The sequence below is a fragment of the Schistosoma haematobium genome, chromosome 4 (genome assembly GCF_000699445.3).
Source record: "Schistosoma haematobium chromosome 4, whole genome shotgun sequence".
In the NCBI taxonomy this organism is placed as follows: domain Eukaryota; kingdom Metazoa; phylum Platyhelminthes; class Trematoda; order Strigeidida; family Schistosomatidae; genus Schistosoma; species Schistosoma haematobium.
Window position 1 is genome coordinate 7,425,001 of NC_067199.1, and position 22,537 is coordinate 7,447,537.

Consider the following 22,537-nt stretch of genomic DNA (forward strand, 5'->3'; position numbering starts at 1 on the left):
AAATATAAAAATACCTCTGTCTAGTGTATTGTTTCACAAATGTTTCGAATGATGATTGACAGTTTGGAACTAAACAGTAGTATGTCTAATTTTATAATTAGTCAATATGTAATAATTTAGCAATAGCATTATTGATCTTTTTATAATGATTATCCCCAGAAAATAAACAAAGAAAGACAATAACATTTGGAAGAAAAAATTTATTTAACTGGAGGCTGAGATAGATGTATTTATGAATAATGATCTAACTAATAAATGAAAACGGATCTCATCTAGAATAAGCCCTGGTTTGACCATAATGCTTAACCAAGCACATTCAACTAATTATGTTCGTGAAAACTAATGAGACCGGTATCAGTATCGAATGTCTACAGGGTTATTTATTTTAGGTGATTATTTACAGCTATAGTATCTATAATATTCATAATATTATGATGATAATGAACTGGTTGATCACTGCTAACACTGCACTAAATTATTATGATTGTTTTTTGTCCGTTGATAAGAGAAAAGATAACTACATTCTTATAGTCTGATAATGTTACTTTAACATAACCGTAAGTGCTAATGAGCTTCTTTTGTTCTTTCTTGCAATACAATTCTTCAATTCAGAAAAAAAAATACTCATAGACGTATACTAATCGACACAACAGAGATGGATCGATTTCTGGATTACAAAAGATGTTAATTTTGTTTCATTAATTATGTTAATTAAGAGATAACTAGTGAGAAACGTAGATTCGAGAATTCCTATTGAATATATTCAAGCTTCTATCATAGAAGTAACTTAAAATTAATCGACATTGTAATTTTCATCATTGTATGACTTAGTTCTTTCTTCGTTTTTTTTCTCCTTCTACAATCTCATATCTATGTTTCTTTGCACCCTCCCTCAAACCAAATATTGTACCTTTAAGATAGATAAAAACCTACCGTAGGCTAAACATTACAATTATAGTTTCTAATGGTTGATTGAGGAGTATACTAAATAAGTATATTTATGAAAGGAATTACTATAGCTTTTACTATGTAATAATATGTTTTTAGGATAAAGAAAATTCAACTAGGAGTTTTCATTTCCAGTAATGCTTACAATTAGTGTGCTTTCTGCTTATCCAATTTGACAATAGTCTATCTTATTTCATCCTGCTATTTACCTATCTTGAACCCGATTCCTAACAAGATCGCGGTTGGGTACTTCTAAAGCATTTTATTTCTGTACAAAATGGCTGTTCAGTGTCTAGCTAAAATCAACTTGCGATGTAAACTGTTTTCAGAGCATTGTTTTAATTTCTAAATAAAAGGTGTACAAAATCAATATTTGTTGATATTCTGTTTTCTATGGGTTATGTTTACCCGAGAATACAAGTCTAATAACTCTGTTATGATATTTGTGCTACATTATTGTGATGTCAGTATTATATTGTATTATTAACTGATTACTATATTGTTAAATCAACCCATCACCATTTGTTTGATAATAACTTTATTATCTAATTGTAAAACCTATGTGATATGGAGAGCCAATCAGAAGTAGCCTAATGAGGAAGTCAGTCGATGGTAATCAAATGTGACCTAAAGGGCGAATACACTTGCTAAGGATAAGAGTGGTATATATCTGAACGAATATTTGTACGTTTTATTCGGTAGTCCAGTACACTTCCTCGCTCACTTTTTTGTTCTCGTTTAAGTAGTTAGTTAGGGGTGAGGGGTATCAGTATCACCGCCCGTCACAACACTGTACACTAATGTAGAGCCTTAGGGAGAATTTATATACTTATAAACAATAAATGTACAGAAAAGTGATGTTTATCTGGGACTTGTTAAATAAGTGAATCTGTAACTTTATCATGATTAAATCAAAACGAACCACACTAAGGAAATCATTTGTTTAGGCTACAAACGTTCTTTGTAACCTCATATACCTTTAGTTTACTAGTATGTGAACTGAAACTGGTTATTTCCATCATTATCCCATAATGGTTACAAGTGTCTTCTCAACTTTCAGACAAATTGGATTATATTTTTATATGTAGACCGCTTCCAACCGACTTTGGAATTGTTTAAAACATTATGACCCACGGTCATTTATACAAATAAGGTTTATACAACTATTTTTCATGTATGAGAACTGAAGTCAAAACCACATAGTAAACAGCTCAAAGTTACGTCTTTATTCTTCTTTAATTACTACCTTGACTTACTTATATTCCATTTTGTATTCAATAATGAGACCCTGTTTCATGTTGATCAATATTGTTCCTTAAAATCAAGTCTACTTTACACCGTTTAAAATTTCCTATTTGATTCAAACAGTGAAAATTCATTTGTTTATATTCTTCATAAATTAAAAAACATCATTAATGAGTAACTTGTATTGATATTCTAAATTGTTGCCAGAGTTACCTTCGATTTTTATTCTGTTCTATATTTATTATTGATAGTTTTCGACTTTATGTTAAAATGATGGTGGATTTTTGAATCAATAAAAAAATTTAACCCCCAAGTTAGTAAACATGTTTGGTAAATGTTCACTTTTAATAGCTGAGATCATGAGTCCATTGAAGCTAGATCCCCATGGAAAACCTGGAAGCACTGGACGGCTATTTCGTCCTACTGTTAAAATGACTATAATATCCACAAAATCCCCTTCTGATATTAATCAACATATGCTCACTAGCGACTGGCTTCAACAGGTATTTCCTGCAGTTCTAGTGAGAAGCAGTGACCAGTTCGGTTGTGAGATGGATGATGGATGTATCGCTCAATTCCGTGGGTTAGTTGAGGCTAGACATTAACACTGTTGGATGCAGGCTGTGTCAGTGGTCTAGAGGTTAAGCGCTCGCACGCGAGACTGATAAGTCCTGGGTTCGAATCTCACGAGGCGAGATCGTAGATGTGCATTACTTAAGAGTCCCACAATAGTAAAAAATGGCCATCCAGTGCTTCCTGGTTTTCCATAATGGTCTAGCTTCAATTGACTCATGACCTCAACCATTGAAATTACTATAATATCCACAAAACCCCTTCAAATATTCACTTTACCGACGAATCAGTAGGATCCAAGGTAGCAGTTATTGGGATATATGCATGAGATTCAAAATGTTATAATGGACACTCCGAGTATTATTAAGACCTGAATTAAACCTACCAATATTATGTCAGTAAAACAATTAAAATTTCTAAATGTGATAAGATAAAGTAATGATAATTATGAATAATGAAGTATTATGTGTGAATTAGTGGTTTTTAAAAGTTAAGATCAAATAACTGTGTATGAATATTCATATATATGATTACAAAACATTCTCTTTTCTTAACCATTACTCCTGACATCTAATTAATAGCCTAAACTCTTACTCATTACTTTCAACTCCAGCACTAACTCTTAATCCTAACCTTCTTCGAGTTTTCTGATAAAAGCTGCTCATCTATGTCATCTGGTTTCAGATTGGCTAAAAATTGCCTTCACTTTCTCAGGAGCATATTCTAAGTAGATAAATATTATCAGTAAAATATAATTTCATTGAACTCATAACTCATTCAAATTATGATTCATCAACTAAACTCTTCTACAATACAGAATTTGTTTTTGACATGATTCGAAAATGACTACTCTCAATGTAAATTTTCACTGTTTTGAAGAAATTTATCATAATAATTATATAAAACGCTTTTAGTGTAATATTTTTTGACTAAATTAAAGAACCCTCGGCACAAATATATAATTTGTAACTAGGTATCCTTTAATTATCTAATTATTCTAAACATTAAATTCGCTTGATATTGTTTGTTTGAATCTTCCCATTGATATTTAGGACTACAATTGATCAGTCCTTTATTGACATATGTGCATACCGTGAGTATTATCTTAATTCACAAGCATTATATGCCAAGATGGATAGTGGTTAGCAGCGAAATCCTATTTGGGACTCGTCAGCTGGATGTAATTGCATCTCAAAGTTAATGTTCACTCTGTCGCAATCAGCACTCAGAAGCTAAGTGGATAACACGATGGTGTTTGAAGCAAACAGCATTGGGTTCGAGTCCTAGGGTGAACATCAACTCTAAGATGCAGGTACATCCAGCTGACGAATCCCAAATGGGATTCCACTACTAGCCATTATCCATCTTTGCATATATTCTAAACATTATTAGTCTGCATAAATCTCCACCTTCAAACGCTTTTCTCAAAGAAAAGACAGAGAAAAAAGTTATACTAATCAATTCGATTATCCTGTTTCAGTTTATCAGTAATTATCTTTGTGATGGATGATAAATGTTTTTTTAAAAAAAAGCGCTTAAATACCAACATTAAGTGGTTAAAAAACACAATCAATCAATTGTGGAAATTATTAAGTTTTTGATTAAGATCATAAACCGATTGGTGTTAGACCACTGTTGGAAACCTGGGAGCACTGGACGGCTGTTTCGTCCTATTTTAAGACTCTTCAGCAGTGCGAATCCAATGGATACCGGCCCAATGGTCCAAAAGTTTGAGTGTTCACGCACGAGACTTAAGGCCTTGGGTTCGGACCCCGCGAGCGGGATCGTGGTGCGCACTGCTAAGGAGTCCCATACTTGAACGAAACGGCCGTCCAGTGCTTCCAGGTTTCCAATGGTGGTCTAACATCAATCAATTCACGATCTCAACCGAAATTCCTAGAATTTGTCAACATTTTTCTTTTTCTTTCTTTGATCTTAAGGAAACTTACAAATTTATCAAATAATATTTTCATGCAAAATAATATTCAACTTTTTTTGTTTTGCTTTATTAAAATAATCAAAGTATGTTAATTATTGCCAATTTTTTTTCTATTTTAGAAACAGGCTAAAATGTGTAAGTTATATGCGTTTATATCATAATATGATCACGCAACTATTTAAGAATGTGTAAAACTAATCGAAATAACCTATGAGATTGATCAATTTTTATATACTAAATCAAACATATTCTTCGATAATATAAAAATTACACAGATTGTTTAAGTAAACATATGTTATGATTGTCTTGTAGTGTCAGTGACTATTGTTATGCTCACTTAGATTATTCTAGCTACCGAACAAGCCAGTTTATGTATCTTTGTTGACTGACATTTTGATCTTCGTAATTATTCACTTATTAACCTTGATTGTTTTTATATAAGAGTACATGTATTTGTACATCTTATCCTATTCATTACATGTCTGTAGCTTATTTTTGTGTGACTATAAATATTGATTAACGCTTGATTAAATCGAGTCGGCTTACATGCCTTCTCCACTACACGTTGTTTCTCCAATAGTTTCCCTGTTCAGATCAACGCTGTAATGAGATATACACATTCAAAATTCATTTTCGCATTTTAATTATTTAATTCCATTATACACTAACGTGAGTTAATTCGACGATTATATACGAGGATAGCCAGGATGTATATTTCCACAGCAATCATTCGATAACTATCATTCTTACGAACCATTTGGGGTCAGATTAAGGGCCACTTGAGTGTTGAGCCTGCCGAAGCCGAACCTAACGCAGTAAACTATGTCGATGATAAACCTTCTGCACTCCATTTTTTTCGACAAACAAACTCAGCAAAGCCAGCTTAATCGATAAATAACGCAGTTTCTAACCATAAGATCAAACCAGAGAGAGGTCACGACACCAGTAAAGTGACAAGCCTGACTTCGAACTAAACGCACCCTGAAAATCTACACAGACGGTGAGTATCTTGAACTCTACAGGTCCGATAAACGAAAGAAGTGGCTGACTTAATCACCGAGAAACCAAAACGACTCAATCTCTAATAAGATTCATTCAGTGAAGCCTGTGCAGCATAACATCGACATGCTCAAATCGTATTATCTTATCGACACTTTGGCTTTTTGTTACTTCTGCTCACTGATCTATCAGGTGGATTGTTCCATTATGATTCAAATATTTATCATGATCTCATTATCACATCATTACTTAACGTGGAATTATTATTTTTCTTCGTGCTGACACTAAATTACGAGATTTATGCAAACATATCAACCACCGAACATTTCATTCACGTTATGACACTCGAAATTCACTGGACTGTTTTTATTATTCTATAACGTAAATTTATCCTGATCTAAGTGAGTTTGTTCCAATTTTTTCCGTTATTTTTGCCCTATTTTTACACTCATTCACTTAGTTGAGGTCATTTTTACGTCATCATACCACACATTTTTCATTTCGTATCGTGTATTATGTCTTTGGATACTTTTAATTCTAATAAATCTTTTGCTAGGATCAATCATCTTTATTACGTCCTGGATCATTTATCATACCAGTGGCTTAATTATTATCGTTCATTTTCGTGGATACATGGCTATCGCATGTCACATATATTTCCGACATGTTTACTAGCTGCTCATACACCGAAAAACCTGGAACCTGCTAAGTAAATTGGTGGTCTAGCAACCCAGGCATGAACTTGAATTTTCAGTCTTAGCAGTCGAGCAAACCTCCTGCACGCTGATAACGACATGGTCACAACTACCCCGACGGTTAGCAAATGTATCATAGACATAAGTTTGGAGTCATACTTCCGGTAGTAGGAACTTATGTTCTCGACATGAAACTAATGTTCATTCACCTCATTTGTACTCAGCGATTGTCATTTCCTACTTCTTCAACGACAATCTAAACCAAACTTGAGCCATTTTTTGTTTAATCGATAATCTTTACTTTAATGTCTATACTCAAAATCAAGTATTCGATGTCGCATTACTAGCCGATTAGTAACGATTACGTCCATCTAATCTATTCGTTCACATGTACAACTGCACGCTGTATCATTCTTTACCCATAATGCAATGAATATTCTATTCCCGTCATACTATGTCAGAACATAGAGTTTAGAACTAGTCTCTCAAGGATCCACTCTTGTTCAGTCTCACTCGCCGTCATGAACAACCATATGTATTGGTATTTTTAACATGTCTTAGTACGGTTTCGAAACACACGAAGTCGAGCGCGTCTCCCTCTGCGTATCTTGTCTCTACAATAAACATTATGTTTCCCTGGTCATTCTACTAATACATATTTAACAATAACTCGAGGCATCTGGTCATAACGTGACGACGTACGCTGACTTTATATCTTATGATTGTTATGGATTGCAGTACAGCGATGAATATCCCCTATCAATGCAGTTATTATTTCACGGTTTGATTGGTCATATCGTACAAACAAAAACTCCATGTGTGCAAATTCGAATCCACTCATGGCTGATTGACACTATTTACTCTACTGTGGCTCATCAAAACATATTCATATTTCACTGTTCTTTATCCTTATATTCTGTCAGCATCACAGACCAATCCTTGTTTTATTCTACCATACTTATTTTCACGATTAATTCCGCTGTCATACTCATAAACGAGTTATTACTGTTTTCACGGTATTTCGGATCGCTCATTCGAACGTGCTATTTTATCGTCCAGACAGTCATGACATAAATTTATGTTAATTTTCTGTACACTTATTAACTCATGATCGCATGCTAACATTTCATTTTTGTCCGCGTCTTTACAATATTCATCTGCATTTGTTTATATAAATGGCACGTATGATACACTCGCTCCTCATATGACACTGTAATCTATCAGATATGTTACAATTTTTTCGCTACCTACCACACGCCTCATCTGCGATATTTTCGAAAACAGACTTTTTTTCAAATAAGTGTGCGATTTTCTACAAGGAGGATATGTAGTGACGGTTACTATGTTATGCTCACATAGCTTATTCTAGCTTCTGCACAGGTCATTTTATTCATCCTTCTTGAGTCACATTTTGGCCTTGTTAATTATACGCTTATCAATCTTGATTGTTTTCATTTGAGCGTATATGTATACACTTTTTATCCCATTTATCACATGTCTGTAACTTATTTTTGTGTGACTATAAATATTGATTAAGGCTTGATTAATTCTAGTTGGCTCACTCATCTTCTCTACCGCGCGTCACTTTGTTTTGCTTCGCTTTCCGATCAACGACTGCATAAAATACACGTATTTGACATCCATTCTCGTATTTTACTTATTTTTATTTCGTTATACTCTAATGCGATTCAGTTCGACGATTACATACGAGGAATGGCAACATGTATACTTCAATAACAATCAGAAACGATCAAATAAGAGTCAGATCTCGGATCAAGAAAAACTTATAAAAATCATTAATTAGATGTGAATATGCCTTTCAAGTCTTTCATTTATTATTCAAAAAATAACTGATTACCTATCGATTATTTATTATTCGAGTTATTAGAGTTATTAGTCTGATATCCACTGAAAACTACAGATTTTTCTAAAAACGTTTTACCTCATAAAATTCAGTTGTATGTGTCCTTCTTTTTATTTTTACTGAATCTTATTACTTACTCACTTGCTTACGCTTGTCACTCCCAATGGAGCATAGGCCGCCCATCATCATTCGCCAACCCACTCTGTCATGGGCCTTCCTTTCTAGTTCTATCCAACTGTTGTTCATTTTTCTCATGTCTGTCTCCATTTCTCGACGTAATGTAGTTCCCTGGTCTTCCCCTTCTCCTTTGGCCTTGAGGAGTCTAAGTGAGGGCTTACCTTGTGACTCAGTTCCAGTTCCAACGCTTCTTCTGGACTTCTTCCTCCGCTGGAATCTGCTTTGTTCTCTCCCACAGTAGGTTGTTGTTGTTATTTATACTATCACAGTCCATGATGGAGGGCATGTTTTAACTTGTTGTTTCTGCTGGATTATTCCACGACAAAAATGCCACCCTTTCATGTTATGGACGAGTGAAGTGTAGCACACTTTGTCATGATAGAAGAAAAATTACAAAATGGCAAACTTCATACCTCCAATTATTTCTATAATAGAAATTGTTCCAAAATAGCTATAAGTGATTGACTGAATAAACGAAAACACAACCCTAATTACTGCCTACGATACACTCAGATGACTTGACAATGTGGAGTTTATCTTTAGCCTAGTTGATAGGATCGTGGACACTACTCTCTGCGTTGTCCTGTGCCTAAGTTGAGCTACTGATAATTTACCATAACACTTTAACAGACTTGTACTAACACATGTATTGAAAAAAAAGATAACACATACTTTACGAGTTTTCCCTCCTTTACCAAAATTCAGAAACTGATCAACATAGAGACAAATATTTCATATGTGATTTTATAAAGCGTATTACGCAATAACATATTAAGAGGTTGAAGATATAAAATGGAAACAACGACGGTCACTGAAGAGAATGTAGATTTTGAACATTTTGCACGTAAGTGTAAGAATTTACGTTATAGAGTAAAATAGTTATTTCAAGATCTTTCTAGCCAGTGCTTGACATCAAACTAGTAAGCAGGAGATGTAGTAATGCATATGAATTCCAAAAACAAATACTGAGCAACCGAATCTGCACCACCGATATTACTTATAAACAAAAGTAATCATTCCTAACTTCCTGTGAATCTTAAAAAAGGGAACGTACATCTTTTTTATGTAGTTTCAATAGTCAACATTATTTAGATACTTATAAAATAAAACAACAAATAATGAATACACAAGTTTCTTTTCTAAAATGACACTAATAACGTATTACACAATGAATAAATGTCAAGAAAGAAGAGTAATCCGGTAAGTATAAAAAATATGATTTCAAAAAAAGCTTCATAGATATTTCATATATGTATAAATATTGATTGTTCTTTTCTTCATACTGGTGGCACTATGATACATGGTACATATGCATTGTGTACTACATAACTACTTACACTACCAAGTAGTGTACGTTTGAGTCTACTTAGTCCACGATTACCCATAACAATTAAGTCAACATGATGCTCTTCCACAGTTTGAACTATTCCAACACCTGGAGCTATTCCATTTTTTATTATAAAATCGTATGGTATCTTACTGCATTCACACATATAACCATACTCATTATTCAATTTAGTTGTTTGAGCGATACTAAAATAGAAATAGAGAATTAAAAAACAACATAATTACGTTATTTTGCTAATCGTAAGATAAAAAGATTCGGAATAATTGCATTTCAGATAAATTCGTTGATAATAATGGCAAATCACCATAGTATGTCAATGTTTACTAATGAATACAATACATTTGGAACAGAAGTTTAAATAGTTAGTTCGTTCAAACTGATTGACGTCCTTACTCAGTACAACGGTTTCCAATATCCAGTGTATTTTCAAGTCTACTGAAGCAGTAAGATAAATTATTAATCTCCAAACTAATGTTCTTAAAATGACACGCTAGCTGTAAAAGATTGTTCTGAGATTAATATAATATAAAGTCATTAGTCATTAATGTTGAAGAGTCTAAAAATAGGCATTGTTAACTTTTCAGTTCTTTCTAGTCCTCAATGGTTAGCCAGTTGACGCTAGTCCTTGATGCAAACTATTTTTAAAAAGAAATATACTTGAACACACGAAATTGTCTCAATGTCACTTGATTGACTTTGAAGTAAAGACTTCATAATCCATAATAAAACTGCCTTCTAATCATAGTGCACGTATACGAAGCATATATACTTTTATAACGTTAGACAAAATACTGTCCCAAATTCTAGTTCAGTCTATAAGAATAACTGTTAATGGAAAGTAGTCAGCACATATTGATCTATGTATAGGATAAACTATGTAAATATGGATTTGGCTTCAATTTTGTCGTTTCCGTTTTTTAAAGGTACTACAAAGCAATCTGTTGCATCAGTTTAAACATTGTATTTTATTGCCCTATGATTTGACTTAATAGTAAATTCATTGAAGTTAGACTTGTATACCGTTGGGTGACACCTCAATTGACTAGAGGTTAGGCCATCATCGGAGGTACCGAAGGTTCATGGTCAGATTCCCGGTTGCTATGTCGTGAATGATTACTACTTAGGGATCCCAAACTCTGATCAAACGGTCGTTCAGTACTCTTAGATTTCCAATGGTTTTGTAACTTACATTGGTTCTTGATTTCCGTTATTTATTTGGGTCATAATCACTAATTTGTATGAAGCCGATTATTTTTGAAGACATGTTTGTTTAATATTATATTGAACATTTTCTGGTAAATGAATTTATATTCCAGTTGGCACTGATGTTATCCCGTCCTGAAAAATATATGCTATATGGTTCATCTGAAACTTGAATGCCTAGTAATGGTTTGATAATTACCTGCTGGTCCTTTATACACTTAGGTACCTAATACTATAGTGAAGGCAGGAAGTATAAAAGAGGCCCTACTTTAAGGTTAGTTTGTGTAAAAAAATAAGAGAATTTTGAGGTTTATTGGTAGCCTGGATATTCAAGAGGCTCTTGGAGATACAATGAATTTAGTACCACAATAGGTATTATCCTGTCATTTTTCGTCCTAGAATTTTCTGAGAATCTTTATTGAATTCTGATTGAATGAAATGATTTTCTAAAGAATTCTTCGAGGAATTAATTAGTAAGTAATATATGAATTTCCTGTAATTTTTGACTGAGTGATATGCGACCCAGACTATAATTTTTTTAACCATAACGACTTCAAATGTTCTGGATAAATACTTCTTTAATATAATCATAAACTCTGATGGGAAATTGCCGTCAATATGTGTATTCATTTGTTCGTCTGTAAATAAATATTTAACATTTCTATTATGTTAACTGAAGGAGCATATATGAGCGAACAATATTACTTTTAAATTGATCCTCATAAGGATCATCATCAATATACACCGATATATATAACTTAAATCCGCCTGTAGTCCCTCCGGGGGCTACTGCCGGTCCCAAGCCCGGATAAAGGAGGAGGGTTGGGCATGGGGTTAGCAACCCCATCCTGTAGAAAACTAACTCGCTAAAAAAACGCTAACCAGAAAACATTATTCGAACCTTTTAAACTCTGCCCTGGGAATCAGAAGGTTGCCTCATGATGAAAGCCGAATTCCTTCGGAAGTTGCGAGGCCGATGCCCCTTCTGACAACCAGAGCAACCATTTATTATCTTCAAGGCCAAAGAGAAAGAGGAAGACCAAAGAACACATTACGCCGAGAAATGGAAATAGACATGGGAAAAATGAACAAGAATTGGATGGAACTAAAAAAGAAGGCCCAGGACAGAGTGGGTTGGAGAATGCTGGTCGGCGGCCTATGCTCCATTGGGAGTAACAGGCGTAGGTAAGTAAGTAAAGCAATATATGTGACTTGACGACGTGGGGTTTATCTTCAGCCTAGTTGATAGGAACTTGGAGGACTTTTGATCTAGCTAGTCTCTCTATCATTTTCTAACTAACCAATGATAGTTCCTCAAGTAGGGGATAATATAGCCTGTTTTGTCACTTCCCTAGGTAATTACCAATTCAACTGATATTTGCTTTACCTTTCTTCTTTACTAACTTCCTACTTAAACTGATTATTCATGTATTTACTACTACGTAAGTCTTTAAGATTTTTGTGGTAGTAAGTTTTTTTTGGGCTTTGACAGACTTTGTAATGACGTGGTTAGAACAAGTCGGGAAAGAAGCCAGGACACAGGTTATTTTTATCATCTGGTGCACCTTGGCTATTCAACTCTATATCACTCAGTTTTAATGTTAAAGATGTTACCACCAGGTTATTCAATTTGCAACTGACATCCTGTAGGAATGAGATGTCTTTACAAATGATGGATCACTGAGTAGTGACCAGTGTCATATATGTCAAATCCTTCTTAGTGCTGATCAAATTCTATGGAGTAAATTGCGATCAAGCTAGTACTTTAAGTAATCCAATATGGAGCACACTACGTCAAGATATAAGATGGGTGGTTAACTTACGTTCTATTTCAATGTAATCATACATGTTATTATACTGTTTATTCTTTATATGTTTACTAATACCCATATCCTTAATATCGATTTGTACTTTTTACTTATTATTGACTAGCTATATAATCCTTTTTCATTGCTAAGATTAACTCATAAATTCCCTTGACTGGTTTAATACTTTGAGTATATGCAAATAAATAATACTGTATATAAGAGTAAAACCTAATGAATATCGAATTGAAAACACTATTGTTCACCTGTATGTGTTGTGTTAATATTTATAAAAGAATAAACGAGGTTATTCGCCTTATACTGACCGGACGTAACATTCTTATTATTCAAACAAATGTAGGTTACATAAGTTACCGTAGAAAATGATCTTTCAAATATATCCGTAACTAACTTTTAAAACATAATTACTCATGTAAACTGGAATGTTTTTTTCATTTCTTTTTTATATAGTCAACTTAAAACTATATTACTATATACCAATCGTTTTAAAAGACTAAATCTTCGTTCTACTATCAATGTGAAACATGCAAAACTTTTTCTCATATAGTTTCAAATGTTTCAGCATTTTAAAATTATATATCAAAAGGGGTTCTTGTGGATATTACAGTAATTTCAATAGTTGAGATCATGAGTCATTTGAAGCTAGACCACCATGGAAAACCTGGGAGCACTAGACAACAGTTTCGTCCTATTGTGGGACTCCTCAGCAGTGCGCACCTACGATACCACCTTGCGAGATTCGAATTCAGGACCTATCAGTCTCGAGCGCGCGAACGCTTAACCTCTAGACCACTGAGACAGCCAGCATCCAACGGCGTTAATGTCTAACTTCAAGTAATCCACGAAACTGAGAGACACATTCATCATTGTATTCAGTGAGTTACTATCTCACAACAGACCTGGTTGAACTCCAGACTTTATCAATAAGATGAGATAAATATCTTATCAACTCATATTGTTATTTAGTGATTAGGGGTTGTTTTTGTTGTTCTTTTTGTATTGAAATGTCATGTGTTTTGAATAATTTTCATAGTTTATTATAAACAATTTTAGTCAATAAATTTTTATTTATAACCATTGCTATAATGAATCAAACTTGTAAGTAAAGTGGTTTATACATTGAAGTACATTAAATATTGAGAAAAGTTATTTGAATAAAGTTCAATCATCGAACGCTAACGTAAAGTGAACTAGTTATAATAAGAATATACTATTCTAAATGAATGATCATTTCTTTGAATTTGAATTGTAATAGTGTGGTCAAATATTAATAAAACTGATCTGAACTTTATGCTTGATCAACCATATAACAATAGATTTTATTTGTAGTTAGGACTTGATCTTAATCGTCATGTGAATAAATTATTTATATTTAGTAACCTAATACTAATCAGTCGCCATCTGAAAAATGACAAAGATAACAAGCTTAGAAATTAGTCTTGTAAGGCCAGTGAAATGTCACCAAGTCCTAGCTAGATCATCCGGTAGTTGGGTCACTGAATATCAAACACATCATCGATTCCTGTCAAAGTCAAGGACAACTAACGCGTATCTGTTAATCGTATGCCATGGAATGGCCAATACGGTGCTGGTCTCACTAACTGGAGTAGGTATTCAATCATTCAGTATAGATCATCTACATTGGTGATCTACAGTCTAATATAAAGAGAATAAACGTTATATCCACTTATAATATTGGACGAAATGACAAATAACATTATTTCACAGTAGTTAATATCATCTGGAATATTCAACTTCATTATAGACATATTTGTATATTGTCATCATTTATCTTTAGCTATTAGAAGAACTCCTTTCCTGAGATTTTTTGATTAGTTTATAATACATAGATGATGAAGAATGCTGATGAAAATACAGTTTTTAGATCTATTAAATTCAAGATGTGATTGCGGAGGCATTTCGGGAACAAAGCAGAAGTAACCACGTAATCAAATCATGTGTTTAGTAAGTCATTTCAACTCGAATGTGTAGTGCAGCTAAATTTAGATGTGAAACATAGTTACTGAACAAATCAATATCAAGTCGAACGTTTTAAAAACTCCTACAGCGATGTTTCATGGTCTACTTTTATATAACTTGCTAGCTTGACTGGGAGTACCTAAAATTGATTGGATTAAAATGTTACGGATTGTTAACGAGAGTTACAATGAAAAATACATAATTACCATTTCGGATCCTTTGCATGATAGGAATCAATGGTAGAATACTTTGGTAAAGTTGAAGGTCGATCACAGCAATGCATATTCATGTACTTTTCATCAATCATATCTAATGTGTCTGGGTTTTTTTTCAGTTAATTTTAATTATTTCCTTATTAGCCATGTTATTCTACGACGGTTTAAAATGCAACAATTTAAAAATACTGAGTCTTGGTGTAACGCTTGTTTGTCATTCTGATTTATGACGCCTGTATTAAAATGTCGTTACTCATAATCAAGTAAGATATATATACAATGAATAGGAAGTCATCATCTGGAGAACACGTAACACCAAACAATGTAGCACAGTGAATATGTTAGTAATGAATTAAATATCAAAGCAAACAAGCATAATATGCTTCCAGATAAATATTAATGACTAATTAGTAGTGGATCTCATATTGTATAGTTCCAAGTTGTGAAGGAATTGAAATGTTTAAGGTGACTACTCATTTAAATGATACACTTTGTTAGACTTTAGATAGTTAGAGCCGATTAAAAGGAAACCCTGGATTTCTATATCGTCTCGATTTTAATCTTCAGGTGTTAAGTGTATGAACATGCACAAGATAAAGTTTGATCTTAGTTTTTGTTGAAATAATGGATGAATGATCACTGAATAATGTTCAGTTTAACAAGATTACACCTTTCCTTGACTGGATGATTTTGTCATTCAAGTGAACATTCTCGCATTAAGTCAAAATATATTTATAAAACCACTTTTTAACGATAATTTTAAGATATTCCTAAAGTCATTTTAAATTAAACGAGTTTGATTAAAGAAAATCATTGAAGTAAGTACATATAACTATCTTACGATATTAAAAACCATCTTCTCTATCATCTCAAAACCATTTTCAACTGATTCATTCGGCAATCTAATTTAAAATGAGCTTCTGATTACTATAATTTCAACTAACTAAGGATAGCACTAGGTAACTCTATGATATTTTCACATTAAATATAATGAGATGCATTCAATAACTAGCAAATCACTGATTTCAGAAAGGGTTTTGAGGATATTATAGTAATTTTAATCGTTGAGATCATGGGTCAATTGAGTTTAGTCCACCATGGAAAATTTGGAAGCACTGGACGTCCATTTCGTCTTATTGTGGGACACCCCAGCACCGTTGGATGCCAGCTGTCTCAATGGTCTAGTGGTTAAGTACTCGCATGCGAGACTGATAGGTCCTGGGTTCGAATCTCGCGAGGTTTATATGCACCGCTGAGGAGTCTCACATTAGGACGAAACGTCTGTCCAGTGCTTCCAGTTTTTCCATGATAGTCTACCTTCAACTGGCTCATGAAATCAACTATTCAAATCAGTAATTATTGACATGTCTACATTCAACTTATTATATTTCATTACAATGAAAGTTAGTTAATGTCCTACACTTTTCACTATCACTCTAATGAATTCTATACATAATACTTTATGTCTTAATAAACATCTTCAGACATATGCTTTTCATATACAATTGTGGGAACACATTTGAATATTTTAATCAAATTGAACCATGTTTTGTTTTTTTTTCAATAAAATAATTAAAATCTTAATTAAATTACAATGACAATATAAATCTAAGATCGACATAATAGGTTCATGTAAGTTTAAACATACATTCATTGTAACAATCGGTAGTATATCATCAGTAATGAAAACAAATGTTGTTAAATATTTATGTTATTAGTTTAGTCTGAACATAAAATACTTCATTTTGATTATATGAATTAATCTCAGTGTTAATGAAAAGTCAAGACAAATGAAAGTATTATATATATATATACCAGTTTGAAGGAAGCGCTGATGATGATTCTGTTGAATACGACGGTGAACTTAAGCTATTTGATCCACTTGAATATAACACAATTAAACTCATCAACCTAAGCTACATATGGTCTCCAAAGTGACAGATATAAATAATAAGCACCACACAATCATTACAAAATATTTGTTTTTAAAATGAATGGTTAAAACTGAGGAATATGAGATGTTAAGTAACATTAAAACTCAAGATTTCATAGAAGAGGAAGCAATCTATGTTGGCATAGGCCGTTTTGATGTAAATTCAAGGCTTCATCGATTAGTTTATTTCTTGTTTACCTAAAACTGTAGTCATAACTTTGCAAATAGCTCACTTTTTTATTGTACTATAATATAATCTACCTTTAGTTGTTGTTTAAGAATAAAGTCAAATGTTTGGTATTTGGTTTTTTACAGCTTCGAATGGTAGATGCGTTTGTATAGAGCATATTTTTGAGGTCTACGTGGACTGCTCCACAAGATCAAAACTGTATCACTTTATCTACCTTCCCAGATTCACTTAAAGAAACATGAAATCAAAATAGCAATCTGAAAGAACCTTTCAGGTACCAACGAAGAGAAGACAAATTAAAGTCCAGTTTGACAACCATTTTCAGCGATCATGATAATCGGTCACTCATGTGATATTCTCTTTGGATTCACTCATAAGTTTATTATTCTAACAGTTTTTTTGAAATTATGAGACAACTTATGACAAGTTTCATACTCAAGTCATCAGTCTATCTGCTTATTACATTTTATCATTCCACTGCTATTTGCTGTACACCATGTTTAGTGTTAGGAATCAGTTTGTATAAATTAGGAGCAAGCACCGAAGATGTGATACAGAATGACAATGAATGCTTCATCATTATCCCAAATAGCTCATCAACAAGTCAATTACGTAATATAAGAATCAAATACTACCTCACAGGATGTAACGGATAATTTGTGGTACTAGGAATGAATTCTTCCTTGAATTATAAGTTGCCTCAACGTATAATTTCGGTTGCTTCAATAGACAATAATTTATATAGATATCCAAACTACTTTAAAAATTGGACAATTTGAAAGATATACTGAAACTAAAGGATGATCTTGCTGGAAACACTCACTAAAATATAAACTAAAACATGTGCGAAAGTGTTGGTCTAATGTTTCTAACAATGATTTATACTATAGTAGTTCAACAGTCTAGTTATAAAATATAGTAAAACTGATTCTCCTCATCACTTCCCACAAAATGGCACAGTGCAATCTAATCTGACTCATTATTTCATCATTTGTTTTACATTTTTCTTCTTTTCCATTTGTCAGTTAAAACTGAAATATAACAGTATCACCTGACGTCTGTTGTCACCTCAAGCCACAAAGCAAAATCTAGTTTATAAGTTGTCATTATGAATACATCATCATCTATATTACTGACTCAAAGCTAAATGATTAGCACTTCAAGATATAATTCATTTATCATTCGGTACCGTTTATGATCATATCTGTCTTGATCTTGATCTTGACACGGCTGTATTCCATCTGTTACTAATTAGCAAGTGAATCCATAAAGTAGACTATTTACACATTAAACTGATATCACCAGTTGTTTATATGTATATGATGGATTTCATCTAATGCTTACATGATCTTATATATGTACATCATATTTAAAATATAATATTTAACTTAGATAAGTCATCTAACATTCAAACCTTCGATTTATTTCTCCAAAGTTGTCTACATTACTGTAGTGCCAATTACTATGTTAAACCCATATAACTTGTTCTAGTTTCTAGACAGGTCTATTTATCCATTCTTCTTGAGTCACATATTGACCTTGTTAATGATTCACTTATCAACCCTGGCTGGTTTTATATGAGCGTATATATGCACATTTGTTATCCTATTGATCACATGTTTGTAACCTATTTATATCTGACTATAAATACTGATTAACGCTTGGTTAAATGAAGTTGGCTTACATGCCTTCTCCACTGCATGTCGTTTCGCTTCGTTTCTTCGATAGTTTCTTTGTTCAGATCAACGATTTAATGAAATATGCACATTCGAAATTCATTTTCATATTTTAGTTATTTAATTCTATCATACACTAACTCCAGTTAAGTCGATGATTATATACGAGAATTGACGATATATATTTCGACATGTATATCTCAATAATGATCAATCATACCATCCAACTGGATTTAGATTCCAGGCCATTAAATTACCATCGATATTCTGTTTTCCATAAACCAACTATATTTTTCATACAGAAGAATTAATTTCAAATTAAATAGTTTGTTAAAATTAATTCAAAAGTCAAAAGACTAAAATGTTTTATTCTTAAATGTTAGAAATAAGATAGAAGATAGTAATATGGATGCGCACTCCTGAGGAGTCACACAATAGGACGAAATGGCCATCCAATGCTTCCAGGTTTTCCATGGTGGTCTAGCTTCAATTAACTCATGATCTCAACTATTGAAATTACTACAATCTCCACAAAACCCCTTCTGGTACATAAAATTATCGTCAATCAATATAACAATCTCTTTTTAATTGTGCATCAAAAAGTAGTTTGGTTATGTAATTACTGAGACTTAAAAACTGTAATCTGTTATTGTCTTTCCTGTATCTTATTTTGATAATTGTATAAGTGGTATAGGGGATTTGTGGAGATTGTGAAAGCTTTACAGTTTAAGCCACTCACTTATCTTATTTAGATCATGTATTGGAAACCTGGAAAGTTGTTTGCTCTAGTAGGGGACTCCTCATCAGCTTACATTACTAACTAGCTAAGATCAGTTCGTGACTACAACCATAAAAATTGTAAAATATTCACAAACATCTATGATAATAATAATCATGTGCTCACTAGTGACTAGCCTCCTCTTGGAGTCTTAGTAAGTTGCCGTAACCAATAAAGTTAATATGTATCGGGTATGTGGAAGTAACTCACTGACGACAACGAAAGATGGGTGCACAATATCATAGATTGATTTTAGTCAGAAATATATACCACTGGATGCCGGATCAGTTGTTTAGACTTTAAGCTTTCACTTATGAGACATGAATGCCCTGAGTTTGATTCCCTATGACTGAGTCGTGGATGCACACTGCTGAGTGGTCCAAAGCCAGGCTGAAACAACTGTCTAGTGTTTCTGGTTTTCAATGACAGTCTAGCTATAATCAGTTGGTGAGTTAATCTATGATAAATACGTCAACTAAGAATTTAAGTATTCAAAAATTGGTGGTGGATGAATGTAAGACCGCGATTGAAAACCTGAAAGCACTGGATACCCGTTTCGTCCTAGTATGTGACTCCTTAACAGTGTGCATCCACGGCCCCGCCTCACGAGATTCAAACCCAGGACCTGTCAGTCTCGCGCGCACGAACGCTTAACCTCTAGACCACTGAGACGGCCGGCATCCAACCGCGTTAATGTCTAACTTTAACCAATTCACAAAATTGCGCCACCGCCCACAATTGTCTTCAATGTGTTAGTATCTCACAATAGAACCAGTTGAACTCCATTGGTTAACGTCACAAAACATAGTACATTTTGTTTAGAATGTACATTGAATCAACTCATTAAATATTAGTGAATCATCAGAAATGTAATCTTGTCCATAATTAATTAACGATAAGATCTAATAGCAGTTTCCTTTTTTTAATTTTATTAAAAGGATAGTTCATAATTCAAAAACTGGTCATTCATATAGTTTTTGGATCATTTATGGTATGGTATTTTATAATCGGATTGAACTAAGCTTCATTACTTGGTTAATGATTTCATGATTTCTTTAAACTAATCATTAAATTCTTTTGAATAGAATATTGTGTATTATAGAAAAGTATATAATGTCGAATTATTCATTTCTTGTGTATTAGAACATAAGATATTGATTATACATACATATCACAAAGTAGTTTGTATTATCTCTATAATATTATGTGTTAGGTGATATTTATTTATTTGAACACATAAATATTGGTACAAAGGGGCACTGAAAATAGATGCACCACAAAAGTCACTTGATTTATTTATGGGCTATGATACTGCCCGGGTGCCCAGACCGAAACAAGTAGTTTCCTTTGAGGACCACACCCGGAGCCTTTGACCTAAAGGTCTGATCCACAAGGCAGTGGATCAACGTCAGGAGATGCAGTCCCATAATTGACGGTTACCAATAATTGGTTCGTACGCCATTTGTTCGTTCAGGATCCTGGAGTTCATGTGCACTATTTGTATGGGGTCGGGGTTTTGCAACTCCCCCAGTTGGATCCTCCATATCCATCAACCTGGTTAAAGCGCCGGACATTCGCTTTTCGTACACAACATCCCTGCCACGAGAAGGTAGTAAGTAGGACTTCTCTGTCAGTAACTGTATACATGTGGCCATGTGAGAGCACTTCGAGAAGGAGAACGGATTCTCCCCACCCTCAGCCGTATCAGGGCATTCGGGAGCCAAATATTACCAAAAAGAAATATCAGTATCCAAGGTCAGATTAATATACTAAAATATTGATCAATCATTTGAATATATGAAAAAAAAATCTATACTCTCTGATATTTGATTCCCTAGAACTGACTAATCAGTATTTAATTAACCTTATATATATAATTATCTCATTTAGTTTCAAATTATTCAATATTTCAGCTAAATAAGAAGTTCATTTGAATCTTTTACCGATATAAAATGTACACATTAATGATGAAGAAAATAACTTACTTTTCTTGTAGTGCTTTAGTCCAATCATCAATAGGTACTTTTAAACCGGATGTTAAACTAATTGTTGGTAAATATGGTAATTCTAAACAATGTACAAATAGAACTTCATCACCAGGTCGATAAACTTCTTTAATAAACCATTCAATTGCACGTTTAGAATGATCACTTCCATCTACTGGAAGACATATTCTTCTTTTTTTACTTGTTTGATTCATAACAATAATAATAATAATAAGATATATGAAATATGGATTGTATTATCTCTTTCTATTAAGAAATCCAAGTTAATGTATGAATAATGTTTAAATGAATATGATTACTCAATTTGATGATAATTATAATGATATTATATTTCACCTATTATTTACTCATATATTTCTATTCAATTCCTATTGGTTATGGTCAGTGTTAGTAACAAACCCTATTGGTTGCTTTGTGGTAACAGGATTAAGAGAATAAAAACAAATCTGATACTCGTATTAATGTGTGTATTATTATAGATCGTATGTTTTTTTAATGTAATGTTCATTATAATTTGAAAAAAAGTCATTATATAATTGTTATTGCCTTAGCAACGTTATATGTCATTATTATATAATACAGAAGAAAGAAATATTTCGAGTTGTTATTCCAAGAGAGTTTATCTATGGAGATGGATTGATTCCAGTCTAGTCAGTTTCAATTTTTTTTTAACATAAGCGGTAAAACAATCTTGACTTTCCTAACAAAACATGAGCGCACAGAATAAGTGAATCTGTTCGAAATTCAAAAATCCCACGATTTATGGATCTAATTTGATTGAAGTGGTTTAAAGAATCTTGATGGAGTTTTTGAAGTCAGCAAGTATTTGAGTGAAAAAAATTGTTTCTAATAAATTCTTCATTAGACTAGTTAAATGTATATTGATAATTACAGTGGATATTGTAATATTGTTATAATCAAGAGGTAGGTGATACAGCATAT

General features: G+C 33.0%; 1 protein-coding gene across 1 annotated transcript; it reads right to left on the reverse strand.

Annotated features, from left to right (window-relative positions):
- Positions 1-9,069: 9,069 nt before the first annotated feature.
- On the reverse strand, positions 9,070-21,955 carry MS3_00007294 (uncharacterized protein). The gene is made up of 2 exons (XM_051215551.1): positions 21,575-21,955; positions 9,070-9,973 (listed from the first exon to the last, which is right to left on the reverse strand). Exons 1-2 carry the CDS (start codon positions 21,787-21,789, stop codon positions 9,718-9,720), a joined length of 471 nt encoding a protein of 156 aa, XP_051066082.1. The 5' UTR covers positions 21,790-21,955; the 3' UTR covers positions 9,070-9,717.
- Between the last annotated feature and the right edge of the window lie 582 nt (positions 21,956-22,537).